This window comes from Triticum aestivum, chromosome 2A, assembly GCF_018294505.1.
Source record: "Triticum aestivum cultivar Chinese Spring chromosome 2A, IWGSC CS RefSeq v2.1, whole genome shotgun sequence".
In the NCBI taxonomy this organism is placed as follows: Eukaryota; Viridiplantae; Streptophyta; class Magnoliopsida; order Poales; family Poaceae; genus Triticum; species Triticum aestivum.
Genome location: NC_057797.1, coordinates 28,804,382 through 28,832,353, shown reverse-complemented (window position 1 = coordinate 28,832,353; position 27,972 = coordinate 28,804,382). Strand labels below are relative to the sequence as shown.

The following is a 27,972-nucleotide window of genomic DNA, read 5'->3' as shown; positions in this document are numbered from 1 at the left end:
CCAACTGAAAGTAGTTTTCAATAATTTTGAAGTTATATGATTCAAAAATTACTGGTCTAATTGATGGTCCAGGTTAAATATTGAAACACGCGCGCACCTTATGAATGAGTATATAAGAGGGGAGTGGGGATGAAAATGCAGGGGTCAGCTCGTCAATCTTAAAATGTTGTGCCAGCTCAGTATCTTAGAGGCGTATAGGGGTAGGATGTGTGTGTGCGCGTGTTCATAGGGTTGAGTGTATGTCCGTGTAAGTGAGTATCTACATATTGTGTTAAAAAATACTATTGCCACATGAATTAACTAGTGCCACTCAATTGTAGGGATAGCCTCCGGGTGTCGTACGATCGTCGGTGGTAATATATCGAGGATAATGTCACGAGGTAAGCCGAGGGCACTAGATAACCAATATGAGATAAGGATAAGCCGAGGGCACTAGATAACAAACATGGGGCTAGGTGGTTGAGTAGGAGAGCCAATGGAACGAGAAGATGGATTCATTGGAGCACAACACAGGGATAAAAAACAGATCCTGATTCATGAAAAAAATCAAACTTTCTTCTTTCTAAATTTGCTATATTAAAGATTCATGTAACTGGGAAATGTGTAAAAACTTGGCCTTGCGGATTTTGTATTACGGTTATTACTGGAATCTTGCGCAAAAATCACAAGATGAATTCCACGGCAAAAATTTATGCAACTTGTGTTCCAGCAATTGGCTTCGTCCCTTCGAGCATCTTCAATCAAATTGGGGTAAATTCATTTGTCCGCGGATAAGAGCCTGCTAAGCCCCATTAATTTGTTCATTCAGGCAACGACTCCCCCTTATCCTAAACCCCAAATCTATACAAAACCATGCACTTAGATCATTTGATCAATATACCACACAAACCGATTAAACAACTCAAAACAAGCCAAAATGATCCATGAAAAAATAAAATTGAACAATTCTTACATAGGTATACACGAATGAATCAAACGACTTTCTTGCGTTTGTTGTTCTCCTTATTTTGGTAGATGATCCATTCCTTAGCATGGTCATCCATGAGGCTAGTGTCAGCCAACATGATCCTCGACTCCTTCGTAATCCTCGCGAGCCTCAGCTTCTCTCTCTTAAGCTTAGTGTAGTGGCCTCATATGCTTTGGCCTTCTCAAACTTCATTTTCTCCCATTTGTTAGCCTTCTCGGTATCCATCCTCCCACACTCAATTCTTCATCATCTCCCACACCCGGTTGAACTCCATCCTCTCCTATTGCACATCCAAGAAGAGCTTTGTACCTCTCCTCCTTCTCCCCACTTTCCTCAATTCTCCCCCTTTCTCAAAGAAGATGTCTGTCCACGTGGCCATCTTGCTCGCCGCGTCGTCATGCCCAGCCTATCTTTCTCCCGCTTGTTCACACCTCAAGTGCCTACTCCTCTTTGGCTCGGTCCCAAGGTCGACCACCCCTCCAACTTTTTCATCCTCGTCATCCAATCCAATAGATTGATAGGAGCTTGCTCCATCATTGTTGTTTTTATTCTTGTTGGTGTGGTTCTTGAGATTTTCATAGAGGATTTCCCATTTGGGTGTCCCATCCAACTATGAACCATCATCATTGCTCTCAAATTGATGGTACAAAATGGCGGCAAATCCCATCTAGCAAAAATCACACGTCAACATAATGCAAGAAATGTAACAAGAAAAAGGATGACGACCACTCTATAGCAAAAAATACTTACACGACCATTGACTCCAATGCCACTTTAGTTCTTCTTCAAAAGTTTAAACACCTGAGCATAGGCACCGTAAACTTGTTCGCACACTCTTTGGATAGCAACCCATCTATGTTGAAGAGAGCTCTCATTGCAATCGCTATGGATTGAAAATGGTTCCACATAGTGCTCGTGTTCATGGAACCATGCATGGGGTTTCTTCATAATATTTTGATCCCTTTTGCTTGATTCCACATATTAGACCCGTACTCGCCGTCAACCAAGTTTGACACAACAAGACATCTTCTTCGCTTGAGTAGTAGACCGAGTCTGGGAGGCGTCTAGGTTTTGCGTGAAGTCATCCTGGATGCCCCGCCATCGCGAAGCCGGAAGGCTATAATGTGCGGGTGTGGCAGGTGTTGCTGGAGCAGACACAATGAACTCCAAGTTGATGACATACTTCATAGTTGCCTTCCCGACCTTCTCGTGGGTGCACTGCGGGGCACGCTGGTCCTTGCAGGCAACACTCTCCATGTTCACTGCCGCAGTGGTCGAGACTCCCACGAACTGTGTGAACAAAGGTCTATTGGGGCGGGCGGATGACGCAGTGTGCGTCGACGTCTAGGGCAAAGGAGGAGGGCACGGAACAACGCGTATGCAGAAAAGGGAGGACTTATGTGGAGACTAGAGAGGGAGGCAATCTATTTAGAGAATTGGGGGATCTAGGACGGGCTCGACCTGCTGGGTCTAACAAAGCGGATGCAGGGTGGCTCTAAATCTGCCTCCCTTTGGGTTGGGTTTGCAGGGGTGGTGAACACCCTGAATAAATGAGTTGCTTTTGCATGTACAGTTAGAGATGGTTATTTGTCTAGCAGTGTTTGGGTGGCGGGTACTCTTACCTTTTCGTAGCTCGCAGGTGATATACTTATTTTCCAACTCAATACAGACGCAAATGCTCATATCAATGAGCATACACTCATTGATATGAACGCACGCGTATATACTCTATCCCTATGAACACCTTCGAGAGATTGAGTTGTACATCATTTTGAGATTGTTGAAGTCATCACAGACGACATTATAATCGACGGGACATCGTCGGAAAGTCTGAAATAATTTTAGGAAAATGCGAGCACCAGTACCAAGTCTAAGATTTATGACCTCGGTACTGATTTAATAGTCCCCATGTGTTTTGGGTCAAACTTAGACCTTTGATTTAACCAAAAAATTATATACTATAAAAATAGCATCATTGGAAACTTGTTTCAAATATGAATCTAACAGTTTAAGTTTTGTGACATACAACTTCTAATTGGTTAGTCAAATCTGCGGTCAAAGTTGCGCACAAAATACAAAGGGATCAATAAACCCGGACGGAGGTAATAAACCCCAGTGGGCTCGTTGCACCGTAAAAAATGTTGAGTTGATATACTCCCTCCGTTTCATAAGTATAAGAGTGTTTTTGACACTAATGATGGGACGGAGGGAGTACTATGTTTCAATAAAGATTTGTAAGGGTGTGTTTGTGGGAGGGAAACTTTTAGTCTATGGGTGTATCTACATCCTATATGAAAAAACAATTTAGTAATTCAACAAAAAGTCAAAAAAATATGAAAATATTTTCAAAATAAACTTGACCTTTCATTGTACTTGTCAGAAAAATTCCACAAAAAGAAAACCAGCCTTTGACTTCTTTTCAAAAAAGAAATTTTTTTGGCCAAAGTAGTGTGAATGGTGACCTGTAATAACAAATAAATTTTGTCTTTTTTTGCTCTGAAGTCAACGTTGGTTTTTTGTTCGTAAAAATTTATATACTAGTGCAAAAGTAAGTCAAGTTTCTTCTAAAAATACTTCTGAACTATTTTGACTTTTATTTAATGATTTTAAAAAATTCCCCATATAGGGTGTATCTACAACCAAGAACCAAAGTGCATTTCCCTATGTTTGTGCCCATTCTCTACGTTTCCTATCTATGATATGATTATTTTTAAACTTCAAAAAATGATTCTGTGGAGCATTTTTGGATAAGTGTGTGTGCCCATGTTGTCAAGTAGTCTATCCACAGTTTATTACCTTATCACAACCACATGTGGGCACGACATTGTCGTTAAAATACACTGACAACTCCAGACGGCCACTGCGGGCGTGCCACTCAACACTATTGCCAGATCCATCCTCCTCCAGTGCAGTGCTAGATCGAGCGACAGACAGACAGCGGCCGTGTAGTGCCGGCGGCGCCAAGTCGCGACGGCCATGGAGCTCCTGCGGGACAGCATCCCCATGGTGTCGCTGGCCGCTGCGGCCGCCGCACTGTACGCGCGCATGGCCTCGTCCGTCTCACCTCCGCCCCGGTCTCCCGCGCCTCGTCGCACTGCTCCCGCTCTTCCCGTTCCTCGCCGCCGCTCCCCTGGCCTTGACTTCCTCCGTCATCGTCCGGGCCACCGCCGCCTTCTTCCTGGCCTGGCTCTGCGTGTTCAAGCTCGCCCTCCTCGCCGCCGGCCGCGGCCCGCTCGACCCCGCGCTCCCCGTGCTCCCGTTCCTCATCACCGCGCTGCTCCCCGTCAAGCTCCGCGGTGCTGCCGGAGCAGCGGCGCTGACCAAGGCCAGCAAGCCGGTGTCGCTCGTTTCTTGCGCGGCCAAGGTCGCCGTCATAGCCGCCATCCTCAGCATCTACCCGTACAACTCTCGGCTGCACCCCTACGCGCGCCGGGCCGTGTACGGCGTCCACATATACTGCTTCCTGGACCTCTTCTTCCCCTGCATCGCGGCGGCCGCCGGCGCGCTCGGCATGGAGACGGAGCCGCAGTTCGACCGGCCCTACCTGGCCTCCTCGCTGCGGGACTTCTGGGGCCGGCGGTGGAACCTCATGGTGTCGGCCATCCTCCGGCCGTCGGTGTACGACCCCGTGCGCGCGCGCGCCGGGAGCCCCGCCGGCGTGCTGGCCACCTTCCTGGTGTCCGGGCTGATGCACGAGGGCATGGTGTACTACCTCAGCCTCCGGCGCCCGGACGGCGGGATGACCGCCTTCTTCCTGCTCCACGGCGCTTGCTGCGTCGCCGAGGGCTGGTGCGCGCGGCGGTGGGCGGCGAGGGGGTGGCCGTCGCCGCCGCGGGCCGTGGCGACGGTGCTGGTGGTGGTGTTCGTCGCGGGCACGTCGTTCTGGCTCTTCTTCCCGCCGCTGTGCAAGGACGGAGGCGAGGAGAAGCTGCTGGAGGAGTGGGCTGCCGTGGCGGCCTTCTTCCTCGACGCCGGCAGAAAGATTAATGGCATTGTACGTTCAACGGACTAACTAGCAGTAGGAAAATAAGTTTCAGAATGATTGGGACTCTAACCAAGTAACCAAACATGATTGCGTTCTCTTGTTTACCATGTTAAAATCTGAGAGATGAAATGTACACTCTCAAAAGTTTCACAAGTGAGAAAAATGTAAAGCACCGAGGATATATGTCGATCATTCTCCATAATATGAACTGTGCACCATTCCACACCTACAGCTCGCCAAATGCAGAAAGAATAAACATCGCCAGCTCTGGCGATTCCCAGCCAAAAGCAAGTCATGATTCACCAACCTTGGGGCTCGTCCTCAAACTAAGATTGTACTTTTACAGTGCCAAGTTTGCCAAAAAAGTTCAGTGTTAAAAGAGCTTTAAACCATATATAGGCCGCTCTGCTATTCATGAATACAAACTACCTTCCATCTCATTAGATGGCTCTCAAGAAATCCAACCATCTCACATCCACACCGGTGACAGTTAAGATGTGTTTGGGAGGGTGCATGAGGGTAAATTTACTACTCAACCCACTTTTGGTTGATTGGTAGCCTGCACGGGACCACCTTGAGCTTAGCCCAAATACCCTCGTAGCATGCACGAAGAGAGAGCACACCGGTAGCCGTTCGCTGGTCAGCATGCACGAGTGATGCGTGCAACGGCGTGTTTCAAATTATGTTCAGAAATTGAATTTTTTTTACAATTATAAAAAATGTTCAGAAATTCAAAAAAGTTCAAATTTTTAAAACTTGTTTACATTTAAAAAAACAAAAAAAAAATCAGATTTTCAAAATTTTGAAAAAAAATCAAAAAATGTTTGGCATTTCAAGTTTTCAATAAATTTCCACAAAATATTCAAAATTTATGTACACTTTAGAAAAAATCAGATTTTAGAAATATATATATTAAAAAAATCAGAATTTCTCTTAATTTAATTAAAGTTTCAGAAAATGTTCAGAATTTCAAAATAATTAAAATTATAAAATATTCAAAGTTTTTGTTCACTTTTTCAAAATTTGTTCAAATTTTTAAAATTTTGTTCACCATTCATTTTTTTGGGAATTTGAAATTGTTCAGCATGTTTAAACAGATACAGGATACCAAACAAAGTGTCAGCTCAACATGTCTCAACATCACTACCAGACAACAACAAATGCATGTTCAACATGTATAAGGGGAGAACAACCATGCTAGGTTGAGAATGCTACCAAACACACCCTTAAGCACCATTCTACCCCATAGGGCAGCATCTTCTTACCTCCTCAGCACCCCAGTCTATTTTCAAGTTCATATTTTCAACAGGTTCACTCACCTTCATGCACAAGAACAAATTGGAAATACACTTCTGCTGAGACAAAGCTTCTATAAAGCAACAAATGATAGCATAGTTTATAACAGAACAGGAGAGCAGATTATTAAGGCACAGCTTACAAATATTTATGTTGTGTATAAATCGTCGCCATTCACCTAGCCCTCCGTCTCTTTACCTATTACAGTTTGAGTACAACACGCCGTCCAAGTGCATGGCAAAATACGAATGCGACAGTGGCCCAAAATGCCAAGATGAATGAAACGGCACTGACCACGTAAAGGATCGGGTCAGAATCATCAGCCACACTTCCTGCAACACCATTTGCTGCCATGGGACCTGAACTTGAAGTGCATGATCTAAGGTTGTTGTTCCCTTTGTAACTGTCCATACCGAATGTGCTGAACTGACCGCTGGCTGGTAGACACCCCGATAAATTGTTGTATGCCACAGAAAACACCTCTAGGGATGATAGCCGAGTTAACTGCCATGGCACTGATCCGCTCAGCCTGTTTTCTGATAGGTCTAAGCTCTCAATCTCGGTCAAGTTTGCAAAGGTTGCAGGGATAGAGCCAGTAAAGAAATTGTTCGACAAGTTGAGAGACTTGATGTGGCTCAAATTCCCCATCTCCATCGGAATCTCGCCCGACAGCATGTTTGCAGACAAGTCAATGCCAGACATCGACATGAAGAAGTTGTGTCCGTATGTGTATGGTGGGTTCCCTTTAGTGGTGAAGGTGAATCCTTGGAGTTCATAATCACTGTTATATGAGAAGCCCGTATCATCGAACACACCAAACCCCCCTCCAAAAGAGTTACTGGAGGTTCTGGGCCAGTAAAATGTATAAGCTTCAGGTTCAGGGTCTTCAAATGGGATGCCACCAATACACCGTGGTACAGAACCCGAGAGTTTGTTATGAGAGATGTCAATTATACTCAAGTACTGGAGACAACAGAGATTTGATGAGATCTGTCCCTCAAACTTATTTCTGCCTAACAACAGTAGCCTGATTTCAGAAAGATATCGTGTCCACTCAAGGTTGCCTGTGAACTGATTCCGGCTGAGATCCAAAGCTGTAATGAAGGAGCTGTTGAAAAATGCATTTGGAGAGCCTGACAGTGAATTCCCAGATATACTCAGAAACTGGAGTGGTAATGTACTGCTGCAGTGTGGTATAAGCCCTAGAAAATAGTTATCCGATAGATCTAACATCTGAAGGCTTGTTAATTTACAAATTTCTGGATGAATGTCACCGGTTAAACTATTTCTAGCTAGGCTCAAAGCTGCCAGTGAAGGAAGATTCCATAATGAAATGTCCAGTGCTCCTGACATATTGTTATCATGTAAATCCATGATTTGGACATTACCAGACAGATTTCTAGGTAGAGTCCCTTCAAATTTGTTGTTGTCTAGGTATATTTCTGCCGCAGACAAGTTACTAGCCCCATCAAGTATCACACCCCCGAGGTTATTGTTTGAAAGCTTCAATACTTCCAAAGCAGAACAATCAGTGAACAAGCAAGATGGTACCTCTCCTGCAAATTTATTATTTGACAGATCCATAATTTCAATGCTGCCAATGTTGCACAGTGAAGATGGCACAACTCCAGATATATTATTATGAGAAACATTGAGAATCATCAGCTCGGGAAACATTGAACTTATATTGGCAAGCAGCTGTCCTTCAATACGGTTTAGAGCTATGTTCAGCAGTCGAAGATTAGTTTGGTTTTTCCATATCGGGTATAATGATCCAACTAATGAGTTACTCGAAAGATCCAGGTAAACTAGTGTCGCTTCCTTCGTGAACAGAAAATTGGGCATGCTTCCCCGCAAATTATTGTTTGACAAATCAAGAAACTGCAGATGATGTTGTGTGTGTAGGAAATGTGGCTCTGTAATCATGCTCTTATCAAGGTTACATGAAGAAAGCATTAGTGTTCTCAATTCAAATTTAGGTACCCAACCATGCATTTTCACTAGAACAACCAAATCAGTGTTCCTGGACAGATCTATCTCTTTGAGCTCAGTACAATATCTTAGCCAGAAGAAATCAATTTTACCACTTAGCTTGTTTCCAGATAACCGGATAGTTTGAAGCAACGAGGAACAATTCCAAGTTGAGCTTATAGGTATATGTCCTTCAAAGAGGTTTTCTGAAAGATCCAAGTACTCAAGGCATGGAAGGGCAAATAAGGATGCTGGGAGGCTACCATTCAATCGATTGGATCCCAAATGCAATTCTCGTAGATTCTGGAGATTTTTTAAACCTGCCATGTATACATGATTTATGGCAAGAAAGATTTAATTGCACCAAACTGAAAAGGGATATTTAATCTATTCGTCTCAGTACCTATATTCTGAAGAGACCCACTCATGTTATTTCTCTTGAGATTTATGACCTCCAGAGAAACCAGGTTGCTGACAGATTCTGGGATATTCCCTATGAAACTGTTGTCACTGAGGTTGAGATACTTGAGCTTTCGCAATCCTTGTAGACCTGAGGAATTGCTTGATTCAGAATAATATTTTGCAATCAAACTTATTGGAAGGATACTACTATAGAGTTGTATGCATGCAACAGAAGCCACATACCGTCGAAATTTCGTAAACAAGCGTAATTTCCAGAGAAATCCAGCAGCTGAAGCTCCCGGAACGAAGAAAATATTGTCAAGTTCAAGTTCCAGCATGCAACTTCCGTAGATTCGATTGACATGGAACCATCACTTCCATAGGTAGGGATTGACTGGTAGAGTCGGAAAAGGTCGAGACGCAATATTCGATGCGTGCTATTGTCGCACGTGATCCCTTCCCAGGAGCAACAGTCATCACCGTGTCCCCACGAACTGGGAACCACGGATTTTGCGCTCGTAAACCAAGAGCTAATTTCCATGAGGGCCGCCCTTTCCTCCATGAAGCAGCCTGAAGAACTTGGAAGCATGGAGTGGAGTACGCACAGGACCAGGAGCAAGCATCCCCATGGCAAGAAGCAGCCCATTTGAAAGAAAAAAGCTTCTACTTTATCTTTGAGGGTGTGGGCTTGAGAGCAAGCTCTTATTTTTCTGCTCCTTTATACAACTGCTATGTGAAATACAATACACTTGATTGGTAAACAGAGTTTTAGTCCATGGTCAAAGAAGGTATGCTTGGACAGCAACTTGAGCTAAGGCCAAGGGCACTGTGTTGACTCACCGAGGAACATTTTGTTCAAGTCTCCTTTGGTGGGTAGCCATAGACATCACACTAATGACTAAACATGGACCATGGATGCCAATAGGCGCAGAAATGCGCTATTTTGGATCTGACCACAAAGAAAAGTTGCTGATGTGAACGTGCGCTACACACCACCAGTCACCAGAAGCCTGGATGGATAAAGGGCGGATTGTTCTCTGACACTATGTGAATCTGCTATATATAGCAAAATTTCATAACTCAATCCTGCAACTTGTTAGTTACATAAGGTGGTGATAGAGAGGTGGACGAAGTGGCATACCAGCTAAGCAACTTGTCAGTCCGTTGTGGACTTCGTTCAGAAGCTTCAGTCGACCATGCGCCGTGAATCCCCCGGCGCTAGCGGCCAGCAGAACTCGTCGTCGGCGCAGCATGTCCCGTCCGGTACCAGTTCGCCGCCGGCGGAGATTTGAGCCCGTCTCTGCACGAAATCGGAGGCATGCGCTTTGTTACTCAACAGAGGAGACAACAACTCGATTCAGAATCGGAAGTGACCTCCTGATGTGGCGCGGTGACCACCAGCCGCGAGAGACGATGCTGAGGGCAGGCACTGGCGAGGGCGAGGGCGGGCAGTCGCCGTGGTGCAGCTGGTGCTGAGGTCCGGCCGGGGCAGCGGCGACCGTCCACCCCGGATGCCGGACAGGCGCGCCCGACAGCTTCCCCCACAGTCCTCGCGACGTTGGGATGCGGCTCTGTGAGGCACTGGCGGCCGCGGTGGTGGCGGCGGCAGAGGCCAGAGCCATGGCGCCGGAGGTTAGCTGGGAAATCGGGGGAGAAGAGGGGAGGCCCTGCCTGGTCTGGTGCGGCGCCATGGCTCCTTTTTTTTAAGATAGAAATGGAGTGCTCCTGTGGAGTAAATTGCATAGAAGTACATAACTGAGGCATTGGAAACAAATCGGTATCAAAATTGATAATCTTTACGTGTCAGTACAAGATTGGTAAATTGCACAAAAGTACCACACGTAAAACACACTTTTAACCTGTTTTGCAACGTCTCGCTCCAAACTTGATACTAACACGTAAAAATTATCAACCTGCTTCTAATGCCTCAATTGTGCTATTTTTGTGCAATTACTCACTCATGTGTGCTTGCACACCCCGTTGTTTGCGGTCAAACTTGGCCAGATAGGCCACGGGCCAGCCCGTGAGAACGCGTGCTCGGCCCACCACACTGACCCCCAGGTTTCTATCTTCTTCTGCGGATAAGAAACACCGAGCAAGGCGCCAGATGACGTTGAGGTTTATTTTTTATCGGTCGACGAGGTGTTCTACGAGGAAGAGTGTGCCAAAACGGCAAGGTAGCCAGCTATAAGCTCCACCTGTTCTGCACCTTATCTCCCTGGCAGCCAAAGATGGTGCTATCTGGAGAACATTGTAGTGACAGTGTTCATTGCAGCATTAGTATACAAGTGTTTGTGCATGTAGACTGAGAATTTCCTCGCTGAATTTCCATCAGCATTATGCTGCTGGTGCCAAAAACATGTACCCCTATCTATATATCCTAGTGATTGCACTAGTGAGTATAAAAATATATTGGTGGAAGCCGCATGAATTAAAGTGCATTTGCATTGAATTAACCCTGCACACGTTCCAAACTGAATATCTTGCAGAGGCTCTTAAAACCGAATGGAAAACAGTTACATGGCGTTTCCAATTGCCTATACCACACGGGGCAAAGTGTTTCACAGACCAACGAACGACCCTTTGGTCGCCTCGAGCGAGTCACTTGCCGCTGCTGAATGGTTCCCTTGCATCCGCATTAGCTCATAGAACATCAGGTTGTTTGTTGTGTGATAACAGAGTTTCCTGCAAGATACAGTAGCTACACTGGTGAATTTGCATAGACAGTGGGCATGCTTTCAAGCTGCTTGACTGACAACCTAAACAATACCAGCTTGCCTCTATAAAATCCTCAAACCGAACCTCCTGCGTGAAATTACCCCAAGTACGTCGATGAATATTTTTGTCCCAAACAACCATCATCAAGGTTTTACTCCAAACCAATCATCTCCCAATCAAAACAATCCTTTGACTTGCACTGGATGAAGAAACTCATCAAACAAATATGGCTTATACTGGATCCAACATCACTAACGCCCAAAACTGCAAACTAAATTGTTCCATTGCCTCTAAAAAGTAACAAACAACCTAAACACAACCAACTTGCCTCTAAACAATCCTCAAAAGTTTTACTCCAATTATCCCACTCAACCACGTGCAAGAGTTTTACTCCAAATTTATCACGTACCAATCGAAAAAATCCTGCGGCTTCCACTCTAGCGAACTCATCAAATAAATACGGCAATTCTAAACCCAACATCACAAACCCCCAAAGTCCAAGCTACAAATGTTCCAGTGGCCCAAGAAAAAAAATTACTCCGACAACCCAACTTACACCATAAAGCTAGCACACTACCGAAAATAGAACAAATATGTGCATAACATACTATGAATCGTTGCAGAAATCTGAATCAACTCTTCTGTCCCCTAGCAACCTAAACATTATTCAGATCTAACTTCGCACAGCACTCCAAGGAAGAATTGTGGCAGAGCATTAGCACACTGACTTGCGTGTCCAGCAACTGGTGGCTTCAGAGCACACCTTGCCCGCCGCCGCCTCCACGCCTGCCTGTGCACCGCCGTCAGGGCAAGATTCTGTCGCCTTTGCTGTTTCGAACATAAGTCATGGTCCGCGATTTGGTCCAGGCAACAGAAGGGGCGTATCGCGGGCTGTATTTCGCTGGCTAGGCATGCCACCCGCTGACGAGATGCAGATTCCAAGGCCCAAACAGATGACCAGGATACCGGCCTGCCTGAGGCTCGGCCGATATAAATCCGCACTCTAAAGAAGTATCGCTAACTGAAACAGATTTTCAGCAATGGTGAACAACAAGACCAATTCCACAAATACTATACATCGCCAGTAGAGCAAACACAACACTGCGACCCAAACGGATCAGACAATATCACTAATAAACATACGAACGGAGTCTTCTTCGCGAAACACAGACCTAGGTCACAAACAGTTGTCATGATACATAGGATAGGGGTACTATATGCTAGACCAGATTTTGATTTGAAATATTAGACATGATTGATACGGTAGTAACACAATACCTTGTTGTAGCACTACACTTCCTCTTGGCCAACCATTTATGTCTACTGTTTTCTTATTGCCGTTTGAGTTGCAGAACCCTGAGTTTGATCCTTTTTGTAAGGAACATGCAGAGCAGTGGCGGAGCTAGCGCCCAGCCATCCCGGGCACTTGCCCGGGCTCCCTGGCCAGGGGACTGCGCAAGCAGGTGATAAACAATGAGGCAAATCCCACTATGCATCGTGGTTTACCCGGGCAAGACCGCATGAGTGTACATGCTAATTAATTAGGCCTACCAAGCGCACTCCCTGACCAAGCGTAATGTTCAGTAGTGATGGCTGGTATTTGCTTCTTCCAAAACAATTAGTACTTGAGAGGAAACAACCACTCACAGCCCTGTTCGGCACGACTTACATCCTCAACTACTCGTCGTCTCGTCCCCTTTCTCCTGATTATGTAGTAAGATTTTGCTAACTAATTTAAAGACTGATATATTTAGGACTTAAATTAATTTATGAGGTCAGGAGGTGGAGTATATTTTACATGTCTTCCTCTTTTCTTACAAGCTCTCTATTTTGAGTAAATTCAGAAATCAAAACACTTAATTTATGTGAATTAAAAAATCATTATTTTATCTTGTACTCCATAAAAAGAAATATAAGAGCGTTTAGATCACTAGGGGGAGTGGTATCTTCTAGGATGTTTGGATGCTAATTTATGTAGCTATACTTTTACTGGTAACATGGCAAATTTAGTTGTATTTGTGGCCTTGTTTTTTTTTGCAACGTAATAAAGTTTTATTCCATCAATATAGGGCTACCTTCACGAGGCAAAAGTTTCTCTATACTTGGTAGACCTTGGTGTAGCCATAGTGTAGTGGTACCCTCTACAAGACTATACATAGACAAATTGATTTGCTACCATATTTTGTTCATGTCTAATTTTGGTTCGAATAAACTCTCTATTTTGTTCTATATGTGGTCTTGTTTTATGACTTAGGTTGTCACGCGACAATATCTGGTAGCTTCTAAGATGGTTTGGCGAGAGCCTTCTCGAGAACAGTCGACAAACGGTGATACATGGCATGACCTGGGCAGCCCTACCAAAAGTTGTTTCCCGAGTGTCACCAAGAGGGGACTAGAGAAACGCTCGAACGTTTTGCCAAAGGCAGCACTCGGCAAACGTCAAGGACACGTTGTGCCCTCCAAAGGCAGTCTGGTTAACTTTGTTAAGTACCTCACCAAAGGAACTCGACGAAGCTCTCTTTATCAAAATGGGGTATGCCGAGTGTCACACTTGGCGAACTGTTATAAAATTGAATGTTGATAGAGCGCTGCTATATGGACGACAAACCTGCAGCCGACTCGTGCACGATCCCATGTGGCAGCTCAACGGCGTCCGTGTAGGCAGGAGGCAATTGTTTTTTTATTTTTAGTTGATGCGTGGAGAAGGGATCGTCCGCAGATCGTTCAAGCTGTGTCGTGTGTGAAGCAATTTCGATGTTGATATATCATATAGTAGTTCACTTCAAAATTACATTTGCATGACTATCATGTTTATATTGTTACTTCATTCTTATTTGGGGCTATTTTATATATTGTGTATCAAAATACTTGATTTCCAAATTAGGCACTTAGGTTCAAACTTGCCAGGCTCTACAAAAGTTCTGGCTCCGCCACTGATGCAGAGACAAGAAAACTAGGAATTAAGTTACACGCATATAGGCTTGTGTGTGTGTGTGTGTGTGTGTGTGTGTGTGTGTGTGTGTGTGTGTGTGTGTAACTGCACACAATATTATATGTTCCAATGAATCAAATGGCTATCATAGCACTGTCATGGAGTAGTATATTTCAAATTTCTAAATTCTAACAAGTTGGTCAGATTACGACCAGTTTTGGTGTACACCCACAACAACAGAGAATAATCAGGACAACTCTTACTATCATTGGAAGCCCTAGGTCCCTAGCTATTGCTCAAAATTTCATCTCATCTATTTCAAACGAAGGCACAAGAAGACCTAGGCCCCTAGCTAAAAGGCACACACAACTTGTAGGACCCGGCACAATCACACAACTTCCAGCCAAGCAAAACAATCAATGGTCAAGAATAATCATCATTGTAACATGAAGAGAAAGGAGAGCCCATGTTGTAGGTTTAAGTGTGAAACAGTAGTAAAAGTAATTCGTTAACTCCGCCAATATATGAGCATAACTAACCTACGTAGTTGGTAGTCCAGCAAAACAGATTACTCTGACCAACAAAAGGGCAGATGATATGAGTAGAAATACCACTAAGATGTATGCTGTGAGAATAGATTTGCTCGTCCTATGTAAATTAGAAACAAGTGCAATAACTCAAGCATGCTGGTGTGAAGTACATAAGCATGTGAGGAGCATGGTTCAGCATGCCTACAGCCATACATAAGGTTCATACAGAACTGGGTTCATAGTTCAAATAAAGCAAACTTATTATGTGAATTTTCAACATAGAAAGCAAAGAAGACTCTAGTAACCTGCTTAATCAGAGCAAGACCTATTCAAGTTAAGGAAGAATATCGATACATTTCATACATGACTCAGCATCAGATAACAACAAACAAGTGTTGCAACAGATAACAACATGCAGGGAACCACAATCACACAATGCTAAAGTGATATTTGACACTCTAAAGCATAAGGGCATCTCCAACCGTTCGGCCCCCCAGGAGGCATTTTTTTCGCCGCTTGGGGGGCTGCCGGCGAAATTTTTGGCTTGGGGGTGAAAAGATCTCCAGCCGTTTTCACCCCCAAGCGAGGCCGTCGAACGCGTCACCTTCCAGCAGCTCGCGCCCGCGCCTGGCCGTGGCCGCCCTCCGCTGCTGCTGCCCGCGCGTGCACGCACGCACCGGCTCCCCCCTGCTCGCTCGCGGCTACGGGACGGCCACTGCGAGGACGAAGAAGACGAGGCCCTCCCCGCCCCGGCCATGCGCGCGCGAGCCCCTCCCTGGCTACGCATGCTCCGCTCCGGCCACGCGAGCCCCCCGCCACATCCGCGCGAGCGCGAGCCCCCGCCCCGGCCATGTGCCGTGGAGTGCGCGGGCGGGGGCATCGACGCGCACGTCGACGCGGTGAGGATCCTGGCCACCATGGTGCCTGAGATGGTGCCCTACTTGACCCGGGACGACACGGAGAAGCATGGATGGGTCAAGATGGCCGTGGAGGCCATGGCTGCCGTCTTGTCTGCGGGCGGAGTCAGCGAAGATGCCAAGAAACCGATCTGGTGAGGATCCTCAAGGAGGCCGCATCACCGGCAGCCATCCTGTGCATGGCCGCGGCTGTGCAGGTACGCGAGCGGCCCGCCCGAGCGTCGATGGTCCGAGCCGACGCAGTGCCCGTGCTGATGCTGTAGTAGAGGCGGCCCACTGCAGCCGCGCCGGCGGCCGTGATGGGAAAATGGGGCGCGAGGCCGTGGTGGCGTTGCTGTGGCTGTCCTGCTGCGCGGGAGGCGGGGAGCGGAAGATGAGGGAGGCGCTGGCGGCCGCGCCGGAAGCGGTGGGGAAGCTGCTGGTGGTGATGCAAGGGGACTGCTCGCCGGCGACGTCGAAGATGGCCGGCGAGCGCGAGCCCCGCCCTGGCCATGCGCTGTCCGCTCCGCGCCGGGCACGAGCCCCTCCATGGCCGTGCGTGCTCCGCTCCGGCTGTGTGCGTGGTAGGTGGCGGATGGAAAAGAAGAGGAGAGAAGAGAAAGAAAAAAGAGAAAGGAGAGGAGAGAGGAGAGAGAGGGAAGAAAGAGGGGCTGGCAAGTGGGCCTGTGCATGCAAAAAAGATATACCGGCGTCCCAGCTGCCCCCCAGGGGCCTGGGATTGGGGTGGGTGTGCCGGCGCTAATTTTTGTCAAATCCGGCGAAAAACAGCTTTCTGGGGGCCCGAGTGGAGCGTTTTTTGCCCGCCGGCGTCTAAAAAGTGGCCTGGGAGGGCGTCTTGGGGGGCAGCTGGAGATGCCCTAACACACTCAAATTTGTAGGACCTGGCACTATGTGCCAAGTGATGACATGGAAGCCTAAAAAAATGACATGAAATAAGTCACATATGACCATGTGAGGAAGATGGACTGTCTAGCGATTGCTAGTTGCCTCGTATAAATTTTTTTGAGGAAAGAGATGCAGATCATTTGAGTCCGAATAGCAAACCTTGTAAGATCATCCTTGAACATATATAGGGAATGCGGGAGGCCAGATCATCATGAAAGGGTGTAAAGTAGCTGGAAACCTATAATCATCTGTCCTCTCATGCACTTTACGCAGTGTCCTGCTCTTGATATCCAGATAGAATGTGCATCGACCCATTATCAAGAACAGAAATTCAGCATTGTCTCCTACACAGCTTACCTGAACATGATCAATATGCTCGTCCTCAAGCGAATGATCTAACTTCCTCAAACAAATGGTATCCACTGCAAACCAGCAGTCCCCCTTGTGGAGCCAGATGCCGAGTTGTAGCCCCTTGGCATGGATGAAATATACATCCGAAGAATCATCGGCCCGTGACAGCGCAATGTCTGAAAAGCCATTCTCTAGTCCTTCTGGGAGCTGAATTGTGGACAAACATGAGTTTGTCAAATCCATAATGATAATGTCTGTCAGGTCAGCCAGCACATAGATTTTATTTTTGACCAGCACGGCTTTCGGTTCACACCGTGGACGAAGAGTGAGCTTTGTCGTGGCCGAAGTATGCTTGCACCACTCACCATCCTGTAGCACATATACTTGCACTGTGTAGTCCGTTGTCCCCCTGGCAAACTCCATGGACACATTCCTTCAGAGCGGCCGCTTTTGTAGCTGAACAATGAGGTGGAGATGATGCCGTTCTGGCAATTCTCGATCCGCACGAGGTCGTGGTGGCTGAAGCTGTAACTTGACACACGACGGACAACGGCTGCGAGCTCTGGGGCCTGGAGCGGCATCGGGACGAAGCATGGAGAGGTCGGCACCGAATACGGCCCATAGTCAAGATAGAAGCCAAGGAGGCGGGGCGGGTTGAGCTTGCGGTAACGAGGAGGAAGGCGGGCTCGGAGGCGTGGTGGTACCAACGCTTGCAAACGATCGAGGGCGGCGCACACCAGGGTGATGGGGAAGCCGACTCGGACAAGGATGATCCCCCTGAGGAGGTTGTCGTCGTCGAGCACCCTAGATGCCTCTGCCGCCATGGAAGTGGAACAGCACGGCTCTGTCTTCTTGCCATCCACATATGTTGTCTCGTTGGTACCCAACACCCTGAAAAAAGAAAAATCTGCATCGATGAACAAAGGAGGCGGGTCGAGAGCTGCGTGAAGTGTACTGAGGTTTTTTTTTTTGAAAGCATGCCTCGCCTCTCGCATGGCCCAGATCAAGAAGGCATATGCAATTCCGGCCCATAAAGCCCAGCACATCTGTCTGCCGCCACTGAGAACAACAGTGTCTCAGAAAGAAACGTACCCCTCTCTGACATAGGGAAAAAAACTCCTCTTGAAAAATGAAAAAAGAAACGTACCCGTTGTTACAAAAACATACTCGTTGAATTTTTTTTAGTAGAATGACATGCATGCATGCTTTTTGATTAAAAAAAAACTGATTAGCATTTGCTATCCGAGATTGCGTTCCGATCCGAGATGCACAATGTAAGCAATGGTATCTCACCGATGAATGACCGTGGCGGACCATTTCCATCCATGTTGGCATGCATGTACAATTAACACACCCAAAGAGCACAGATGTGGCGGTCGAATGTTGCATGTGCCGGTTTTGATGGATATTGGCTGAGGATGACAATTCAGAATATATTGGCATGAATGAAGGCCTATTAGCTGCATGTGCGAGAATTAAGCACATATGCACTCCCCATGTGAAATTCATTGCTAGAGCACTTAACTCCATCCACTTCTCATCATGACCTCCTCCTAACTAGTAGATTCTCCTTACACGTTCATATTAGTTCTGCATACATAAATTGTGTGGAGCAAGAGAGTGAGGAGCCTCATTGAAGAGCTCTTCGGGAGAACTACTACACTTGTGTTAGTGCTTCGCATCCATTTGGACAAACTTGACCTACAGGTCAAGATCACATTGCTTTCTCCTAGTTTCTCTGCAATCAAGAACCATCTAGAGTGTCTAGACATGGGAGGCATGGAGAATGGAAGAATCACCACTTTGGTTGAACACACTACTTTTTCGAAAAGGAACACACTACTTAATCATGAACTTCCCAATGATACATGTTGCTCCCTCGTCGGTCTCTCAATCTCAGATGCAGTGCAAGCAGATCTCGTGATACACTCCGTATTACGTCTCGTGCCGGATGTCATCTCATGCACACGTTCCTCTTGTAGCTTTGTGCACTTTGTTTCAAAATGTGATAGATCTACTAGTGGAACCTAGCAGGCTTATGGGAAAAATAATGTATCTCTATCCATTAATGTGTCTGAAGCATCCATATCCAAAATCTATGTTTTCACTTAAGCATCGATAACTAGGATACATTTAACCGTCAGATATGATCATGAAGCGGTATGCTTCCACGCAATATTGCCTCTACACATTTAACCATCAGATATGATCATGAAGCGGTATGCTTCCACGCAATATTTCCTCATATATTGGTCTAGTATATATACCTACTATAAACACAACTCTTGAGATCAGGCGAAAATATAAGCCTCGCTGCCTGGAACTCGGAGTGTGTCTTGTATATTCTCCTTATCGTTGTTTAATTTATGTGCGTAATTACACCAATACTACGCCCCTTCCAACTTAAAATCTCTTGTTTGTGCTTCGCTTTACTGCAATAAGTTTTGAGAAGTCCAACTTTATTTTCCCTTCAACCTTGCATAAAAACATCAAAGCATCATTTATTATTAGGCAGCGAGTTCCACTTGTAATTTTCTTAATTCAGTAGAACTCCTAGATTATATATATTCCTTATTATTAAATCTGCTAGTAAGATCGTCATGACGTCATTCTCTTATTCCTTAAAAAAACCATTCTCTTATCCCCTGATATCATACATTTACTATATCTTAATATCATTTACATTCACATCCATGGACATAGTGGTTTCTTTGAGCGCTCGGTTGCTCAAAAGCGTGTACTACCCCTACACTTCAATCTTGGAAGCAACTTTGGGAGGACATCGAAGCCAAAATTGGAGAGTTGTAATAGAAGGCAGGGATACTCTCAAACAAGGCCTGATATGGCGCACAAAGAATGGCAAGTCAACAAATATTCGAAATGATCTGTGGCTGCCACGAGAGGAAATGATGAGGCCATATGTTTGCCGAAGCTCTAATCCACCACTTCTAGTATCAGAACTAATTGATCAAACCTCAGCAAAGTAGAACCGGCATCGCGTTGGAGAAGTTCTTCTAGGAACCGATGCTAAAACATTCACGGCGACACCCCCATGTACTCGCAATATCCAAGATTTCTGGAGCTGGAACTATGAAAGAACCGGCATTTTTTCTGTCAACCATTTTTTCAAAATTATATTTTATGCTCAATCTTCTTCATTCACGTTCTACATTTTTGGTATGAATATGGAATATTTTTTTTATACAAGTGTAACCTTTCTTAAATAGACGATTAACATTAAAAAAATATTTGGATGTCTAGTCTTTTCCATACACATTATATATATTTTTGTATACATTAGGAAAAAAATTATATACATGTCTAAAATTTGCCACATAAAATATTTAAAAAAATTAAAACATATTTTTTGTCAATCATTTTCCATATTCATTGTATATTTTTTGTACATCAGAAATTTTTTCTCTATACACATTTAACATTTTCCAAATGCATGATTAACATTTTTGAAAAATGCATTTGAAGTATATTTTTGTTAGATATATGTTTAGAATATTTGGAAGTATAATGAAAAGTAAAAAAATAAATTAGAAATAAGAAAATGTGAAGAAAAATAAAAAATGATGCAGTGGACTCCTTGCGCGCATGGGTCGCCCCAGTATGGCGTTGGCATTAGGAGAGGCTACGATCGAACTCGCCTGGAGCAAGGTATAGCTATGCCTTGCGCCCCCTCTACCCTTGAGATTGAAATAGCTCTGTGTAACGCCCTCGATGTGGCTATATCTCCCACGTGTCGAAGCACGACTTAGAGGCATAGCCGCATTGAAAGCAATGTCGCAAGTGAGGTAATCTTCACACAACCCATGTAATACATAAGGGAAAGAGATACATAGTTGGCTTACAATCGCCACTTCACACAATTACATAAATAAAACATTACAACATCCAAATACAATCAAGGTCCGACTACGGAACCAAAATAAAAGAAGACTACCCAAAAGCTACACAGATCCCCGATCGACCCCAACTGGGCTCCACTACTGATCAACTAGAACGAAACAACACAAAGGGCGAGATCTTCATCGAGCACCTCCTTGAGCTTGGTTGCGTCATCTGCACGGTAACCTCGGCACCTGCAAGCTGGTTTTGGAAGTATTTGTGACCCACGGGGACTCAGCAATCTCGCACCCTCGCGATCAAGACTATTTAAGCTTATGGGTAAGGTAAAGGTATGAGATGAAGCTGCAACAAGCGACTAGCATATATGGTGGCTAACATACGCAAATGAGAGCGAGAAGAGAAAGCAAAGCACGGTCGATAAAAGTATGATCAAGAAGTGATCCTAGAACAACCTACGTCAAGCATAACTTCAACACCGTGTTCACTTCCCGGACTCCGCCGGAAAGAGACCATCACGGTTACACACGCGGTTGATGCATTTTAATTAAGGTCAACTTCAGGTTTTCTACAACCGGACATTAACAAATTCCCATCTGCCCATAACCGCGGGCACGGCTTTCGAAAGTTCAAATCCCTGCAGGGGTGTCCCAACTTAGCCCATGACAAGCTCTCACGGTCAACGAAGGAATAGACCTCCTCCCGAGACATTCCGATCAGACTCGGTATCCCGGTTCATCAAGACATTTCGACAGGTTAAAACAAATTCAGCAACACCGCCCGAATGTGCCGACAAATCCCGATAGGAGCTGCACATATCTCGTTCTCAGGGTACACTCAGATGAGCTCTCCATACAACTAAAACAAAACCTCGAGTTTCCCCGAGGGGGCGCTGCACAGGACTCTAATTCGGACCAACACTCAGAGGAGCACTGGCCCGGGGGGGGGGGGTTAAAATAAAGATGACCCTTGGGCTGGCCGGCCCAAGGGAAAGAAAAGGCTAGGTGGCGAATGGTAAAACCAATGTTGGGCATTGCTGGAGAAGTTTTAATTCAAGGCGAACTGTCAAGGGGTTCCCATTATTACCCAACCGCGTAAGGAACGCAAAATTCGGGAACATAACACCGATATGACGGAAACTAGGGCGGCAAGAGTGGAACAAAACACTAGGCATAAGGCCGAGCCTTCCACCCTTTACCAAGTATATAGATGTATTAATTAAATAAGATATATTGTGATATCCCAACAAGTAAACAATGTTCCAACAAGGAACGATCTCCATGTTCCAACAAGGAACAAGCTTCAATCTTCACCTGCAACTAACAATGCTATAAGAGGGGCTGAGGAAAGCAGTAACGTAGCCAAACAACGGTTTGCTAGGACAAGGTGGGTTAGAGGCTTGGTTCAACAATATGGGAGGCATGATAAGCAAGTGGTAGGTATCGCAGCATAGGCATAGCAAAAGAGCGAGCAACTAGCAAGCAAAGATAGAAGTGATTTCGAGGGTATGATCATCTTGCCTGAAATCCCGCAAGGAAGAAGAACGAGTCCATGAAGAAGGCAAATGGACGTAGTCGAACGAATCCTCACAACACGACGTTATCGGAACCAACCCAAATAAGCAACACCGGAAAGAAGCACACAACATAGTAAACAACCGACACATGAACATGGTATGATATGCGGTATGCAGTATGCGGTGCATATGCATGATTTGCAAAGGAATGAATGAACCTAGCCTCAACTTGGAAATTCAAGTGTGCCACTGAAAAGGTGAGGTGAAATTGCTTGAAAACGATATAAGGATCACCGGAATCGGAGTTACGGTTTGGAAATGGCAAGCAATTCAAATATGGCACCGGTATGCGATATACAGCAAGTAGCCATCTAAATGCAACAAGATGAACATGCTATAGCACCCAAACATGGCATCAAAATACATGGCAGGGATCCATTCATGATGCTTAACAAAATATGAACACTGAGCTAGGGCCAATTCATCCATTAACAGGTTCAAACAAGCATGGCAAAAGTGCATTTAGTAAACAGATTTCAGACTTAGTGAAATTAACACTAGCCTGGGATTTCAGATCAGGTAGCACACTTTGGAGCATGAAAACTATATGCTACAGGAACTGAACATGGCAAAGTAAAGCATGGAATGGAGCTACTCAGAGAGCTTAACAAAAGTCCCTTAGTGACCTTGAGCCAAAAGGGATCAGAAAATACAATTGCAAGTATGTGAACATGACAAAAACATAATCAGTTCTCAGACTTAGTGAAAAACTGGAGCATGCAAATCAGATATCAAATAGGCATGTTTACGAGCTCGATGCACTCACTACAGAGCATGGCATGCCAATCTAAGGATACACCCATCAAGAATACACATTATACAAGCTAGACATGGCAAGAACAACAACATAGCATGCACGGATCAACTACAACATCCTCGGCAAAATCGCTAACAAGTAGACAATCTGCCCAGATTCACGAAATAGCAAAAGTAGAGCTCGATTGGCTCAAGCTAGGGTGCTCCATAATTGCAAACAAAGACATGGATGGATAGAGCACTACAAGATTAACAAATCATCCTTACTGATCATCCTCAAAATAGGCACGGATCACTAGGAAACAACATGAACATATGGCATATCGAGATAAACAGATCAAGGACTTAGTGGATTTGCTAAGTCCCTGAAATCAGCATTAACGAATGCTCCACTTTGCAAGCTTGTGCTAGTCACCACACACATCACAAAAATACATGGATAGCACCCCTGGAAAGATGGCATGGCATGTAACAAAACACATGTAGAGCTCATGGGCATATCATGCACACAATAATCATGGCAAAAATGACAAATAGCTATTTGGTGCAGTAGATCTGACAATAATCTCAAATAGCACTATTCCAATAGCATTTCGGGCATCAAGATGAACTCAAATGAAAATGACGCAATGAGATGAAATGATGTACTCTCTGAGACGAACATTTTGATATGCTAAACGCATGAATCGAAGCTACGGATGCAAAGTTACGACATGATGAACATGGGCATATGAAACATGGAAATCTCGGGGACTTAGTGAAAATCGCCAAGTCTGGAACTGGGCGTAAGATAATATGTCGCGCACGGGGCAGGGAATAGTGGTGGCTCACCCCTGGGCTTCGGCCCAAAACGAAGAGGAAGGAGGCCTGGGCTAGAGGAAATGGACCGACCGGTCGGAGCTGGGCCACGGGCCCACGAGCGGAGGCGAGCGGGAGCCCCGTCGTGCTCCTCCTCGAGCTCGAAGCCGAGGATGGCCATGGCGGCGGCGCGGCGTCCTCTGACCGGGCGGGCGCGCCGGCGACGAGGGAACGGCGGGAACGACGCCGAGGCAGTAGATCCGGGGCGGGGAGGTCGGCTCTCGCCGGATCTGGGCGGAGACGAGGGCCGGAACGACGACGAGGCAGGAACTGGGCGGCGAGGCAGGAACTCCGGCGGGCGGCGAGCGAGGCGGCGGGTCGCGGTGGCCGGCGACGACGCGCTACGTCTCTGGCGAGAGGCGCGGAGGAGCGAGGCGCTCGGGCGACCGCGGCGGCTCCGGGCTCGCGCGGGCCCGCGATGGGCTTGGCGGGCCGCGGCGGCGCGGGAGAAGGGCGGCAGCGAAGGCGACACGTGGCGCGCGGTGGTTGGGTGCGGGGCTCGGCGGTGCTGAGGTGGAGGCACCGGATTGGCCGGACGACGTGGCGGCGACGCGGACATGTCCGGCGACTGGATGGACATGTCCGGCGATGCGAGAGGAGCGGGGCTAGGGTTCATCCGCGAAAATTTCGGGGATGGCCACATATATATAGGTAGAGGGAGCTAGGAGAGTCTAAATTAGGTGCGGTTTTTGGCCACGCGATCGTGATCGAACGCTCTAGATGATGGAGGAGGTTTAGGTGGGTTTTGGGCCAAAATGGAGGGGTGTTGGGCTGCAACACACACGAGGCCTTCTCGGTCCCTCGGTTAACCGTTGGAGTATCAACGAAGTCCAAATGGTACGAAACTTGACAGGCGGTCTACTGGTAGTAACCTAAGGCCGCTTCAAGTCTCAGTCCAATCCGGAAATGTTTAATCCCCACACACGAAAGAAAGGTAGAAATGACCACCGGAGGAGAACGGAGCGCCGGAACGCAAAACGGACAACGGGAAGAATGCTCGGATGCATGAGACGAACATGTATGCAAATGAAATGCACATGATGACATGATATGCAATGCATGACACGCAAGCAATGACAAGGCAACAACATCGAATAACTGGACGACACCTGGCACATCAGTCTCGGGGCGTTACACTCTGCCACTGGTGGAGCCGATAGTGTGGGGTCCCGCCAAATGGCAAGCTGAAAGCTACGACCCCGAAAGATGTATGTGAACTAACCCACTTCTCTAACTCTTCATACTCTCCTTATTGCAACTGAAACCTTCTCTCCCCCGTCGCCACCACCTCCTTTCCCGGCACGCATCAGACATGATGATGATTATCTCATTTGACCTTAGACGGTAAGATTTCCTTTGTGTAGGAATACAAACTACAAACTGAAACTACGAGTGGAATTCAAGGCCACAAGAGTAATTAAGGAAAACACAAGTGGAGTTATTTGTGTTTTTGTTTTTGTTTTGGAGATGATGAATTTCAAAACTGTTTTCTTTTTGTCCATGGGAGTTTTGTAGTGGATTAGGATGCTATGTAAAAATAGGATCATGCATGGTGTGCTGCTTTGATATACTTGGCTCATGAGAATAATTTTGCCTCGAGTCGATCACAAGTTCATTTAAGTTTTGTACTCGTTGTCATGTGACTGGGGATGGTGCTTTCCTTCATGGTCAGGCCCTACCTGCATATTTTTTTGAGAACTAGGTCGTCATGGTGGGCCTTTCATCCCTAGTCACATGTTTATTTGGGCTGGACTGGGATGGGCCTTCAGTGCCAGGAGAAAGAAGGCGACGCATTGGTTTCTCACTCCCCGGCACCCTGGCCTCCGGCGACTTCATCCAGCGATCTCCCCGACGATCTCCGCCGGCGGCAACTGACGACTTTTCCTCCCCTCCCGATTCAATCGATGTGAGTTCTTCTCCTTCCTGTACTCTCCCAGTTTCTTTTCTCTTCTCTGCTCGCGGAATCGAACCCTAGCTTGCTACAGTACAGTTTTGTCCCCAATCTAAACATCTACGTACTTGTTGAGTGCGGAGCGCAGCTGAGGTGGGAAAGAAGAGACAATGGATGCTCTGGAGGCGATTCCCCCACGGTGAGGCCCTCCAACCTCTCCAGCTACGCCTGTTCCCCAGTTCATTTCGTCCTGCGGCTGCTGGATGGATAAGTGTTCTCAACACTCCAACATGTGTCTCAACTTAACTGTTTTGCAACAAAGCTGAAGGAATTGTCCCGTTGCATTCACGCTCATAATTGAACAAATTGATCTTGATTAAAATTACTCTTTGTCTTCCCCCTGTTTCAGTTCCTGCCGTCTATTTCTGTATAATAAGCCCCTCTGGAGAGGGGCGGATGGATGCTTTTTGCAGGCCACTGAAGAAATTAGTCCCTTGCATTGACTCTGCTTTTTCACTTGTTCGTTCTTGTCAATTTTCCAGGGATGATCCCGAGAAGAAACCATGCGCGGATGTGTATGTCGACTCACAACACCATTCCCTGACGACATCGACGACGGACATGGATGTTGTCTCCAAGGTGCTTGACGATGACAACCTCCTGAGAGAGATCATCCTTTGTGTCGGCTTCCCGACCACCCTCGTCCGTGCCTCTCTCGTCTGCAAGCGTTGGTACCACCATGCCTCCGACCGCAAGTTCCTCAGCCGTTTCCATGAGTGCAACCCGTCCCACCTCCTAGGCTTCTACCTCGAGGACACCGATGATCCAAGCGTGGCTGCACACTTCTTTCCGATGCTGCCTCAACCTCCAGAGCTTGCAACTGTCATCCGCACTGCGAGATTCAGCTTGGACCCCCACCGGAGTGAAATGTCCGACATGATGGGCTGCCGGAACGGCAACGTCCTCATCAGCTTGTACGACGGCAGAGATTTTACAGTTGGAGTGCACAGCCCGTTGCACCCCGAGAGAAGTTTGGTGGTCCTCCCGCCATTCCCAGAGTTGCAAATTCAGGACGGCTATTTCTGTGGTATGAATGATCTCCTCCTCTCCAAACAGGAAGGCGATGGCTTGTCCTACATTTATGTGTTGGTGGAGTCTACAATGGAGAGGACCAAATCTATGGTGCACATAGATGTGCTGCGAAATGGTGACACTGTATGGCGCAGACATCTTGACTTGGCCACCGACCGATTCCTTTGTCCGCGATTTGATCCAAAAGCTGTGCTCGCCGACGATAAAATCTATATAGCGAGTGCCCAGAGCGACATTGTTGTCTTGGATTTGATGGGCTCAAGCATCTCCACGATTACCCTCCCACAAGGGGTGGAGTATGGTGATAGAGACACCATGTTGGCATGGGCCAATAATGCTTCTGGTGTGTATCTCAGCCATGCCAGGAAGCTTCAACTTTGCATTTGGCTCCACAAGGGGGGCAACTGGTTGCTGGTGCACAGTATTTGTTTGCGTGGGATGGTTGCTAGTTTGAGGATGACAGGTTGCGAGGATGAGAATGAGGCTACTGCTCCTCTCCGGATAAACCATGTGGGGGATTATGACGAGTTTGTTTTCTTGGAGATGGGTTGATGTGTACTCCACCTGGATATCAAGTACAAGAAACTGCGTAAAGTGTATGGCCTGGAAGAAAAAGATCGACCTTTGGGTGATATCCATCCTTTCATGATGATTTGGCCTCCCACATTTCCTACACTCAGGTATGATCCTGTGACGTTTATCCTTTTGCACCCTTGTCAAGTTTAGAGACTTTTGTTGTGTGCATCGTCCATTGCATTGTTAGGTACTGCTGTTCAATGATTATGGGTATGTATGGTTCATTCTGTAGGCTATTTTAACGGTACTAGTTAATTGACTAGATAATGCTTGTGTGCAATGATATGCAATCACTTACTGGGGTAGTGTTTATATGTGGTCATAATATTGGACCCTTGGTTGTGTTTTTTTTTTCCAAAGCTTTGTTATGGAACCAAACATAATGATTCTTGAAACTGCCACCCCCCTTATAAA

The 27,972-nt window shown here is 46.3% G+C and overlaps 3 protein-coding genes and 2 pseudogenes across 3 annotated transcripts; 3 read left to right on the top strand and 2 right to left on the bottom strand.

Moving 5' to 3' along the window:
• The first annotated feature begins 3,802 nt into the window (after positions 1-3,802).
• Positions 3,803-5,162, top strand: LOC123184456 (acyl-CoA--sterol O-acyltransferase 1-like; annotated as a pseudogene).
• Positions 5,163-6,190: 1,028 nt separating this feature from the next.
• On the bottom strand, positions 6,191-9,270 carry LOC123191422 (receptor-like protein 15). The gene is made up of 4 exons (XM_044604167.1): positions 8,865-9,270; positions 8,623-8,769; positions 6,543-8,539; positions 6,191-6,271 (listed from the first exon to the last, which is right to left on the bottom strand). Exons 1-4 carry the CDS (start codon positions 9,265-9,267, stop codon positions 6,191-6,193), a joined length of 2,628 nt encoding a protein of 875 aa, XP_044460102.1. The 5' UTR covers positions 9,268-9,270.
• A 512-nt stretch (positions 9,271-9,782) lies between these two features.
• Positions 9,783-10,312, bottom strand: LOC123187170 (translation initiation factor IF-2). Its single transcript, XM_044598953.1, has 2 exons — positions 9,996-10,312; positions 9,783-9,921 (listed from the first exon to the last, which is right to left on the bottom strand). Exons 1-2 carry the CDS (start codon positions 10,310-10,312, stop codon positions 9,840-9,842), a joined length of 399 nt encoding a protein of 132 aa, XP_044454888.1. The 3' UTR covers positions 9,783-9,839.
• Positions 10,313-15,556: 5,244 nt separating this feature from the next.
• On the top strand, positions 15,557-16,460 carry LOC123191421 (uncharacterized; annotated as a pseudogene).
• Positions 16,461-25,775: 9,315 nt separating this feature from the next.
• Positions 25,776-27,582, top strand: LOC123184454 (uncharacterized). The gene is made up of 3 exons (XM_044596564.1): positions 25,776-25,905; positions 26,039-26,089; positions 26,433-27,582. The coding sequence occupies exons 2-3, from the start codon at positions 26,061-26,063 to the stop codon at positions 27,532-27,534; spliced, it is 1,131 nt and encodes a 376-aa protein (XP_044452499.1). The 5' UTR covers positions 25,776-25,905; positions 26,039-26,060; the 3' UTR covers positions 27,535-27,582.
• The last annotated feature ends 390 nt before the right edge of the window (positions 27,583-27,972 follow it).

What these genes read in the sequence shown, in the direction of transcription:
- LOC123187170 (XM_044598953.1), bottom strand. Translation starts at nt 10,312, where the DNA reads ATGGCGCCGCACCAGACCAGGCAGGGCCTCCCCTCTTCTCCCCCGATT. An exon ending in TCACCGCGCCACATCAGGAG is followed by an intron (nt 9,922 to 9,995) that starts GTCACTTCCGAT and finishes GATTTCGTGCAG; the next exon opens with AGACGGGCTCAAATCTCCGC.
- LOC123184454 (XM_044596564.1), top strand. Translation starts at nt 26,061, where the DNA reads ATGGATGCTCTGGAGGCGATTCCCCCACG. An exon ending in CTGGAGGCGATTCCCCCACG is followed by an intron (nt 26,090 to 26,432) that starts GTGAGGCCCTCC and finishes TCAATTTTCCAG; the next exon opens with GGATGATCCCGAGAAGAAAC.
- LOC123191422 (XM_044604167.1), bottom strand. Translation starts at nt 9,267, where the DNA reads ATGGGCTGCTTCTTGCCATGGGGATGCTTGCTCCTGGTCCTGTGCGTA. An exon ending in TTGTTTACGAAATTTCGACG is followed by an intron (nt 8,770 to 8,864) that starts GTATGTGGCTTC and finishes GCAATTCCTCAG; the next exon opens with GTCTACAAGGATTGCGAAAG. An exon ending in TGGGTCTCTTCAGAATATAG is followed by an intron (nt 8,540 to 8,622) that starts GTACTGAGACGA and finishes TATACATGGCAG; the next exon opens with GTTTAAAAAATCTCCAGAAT.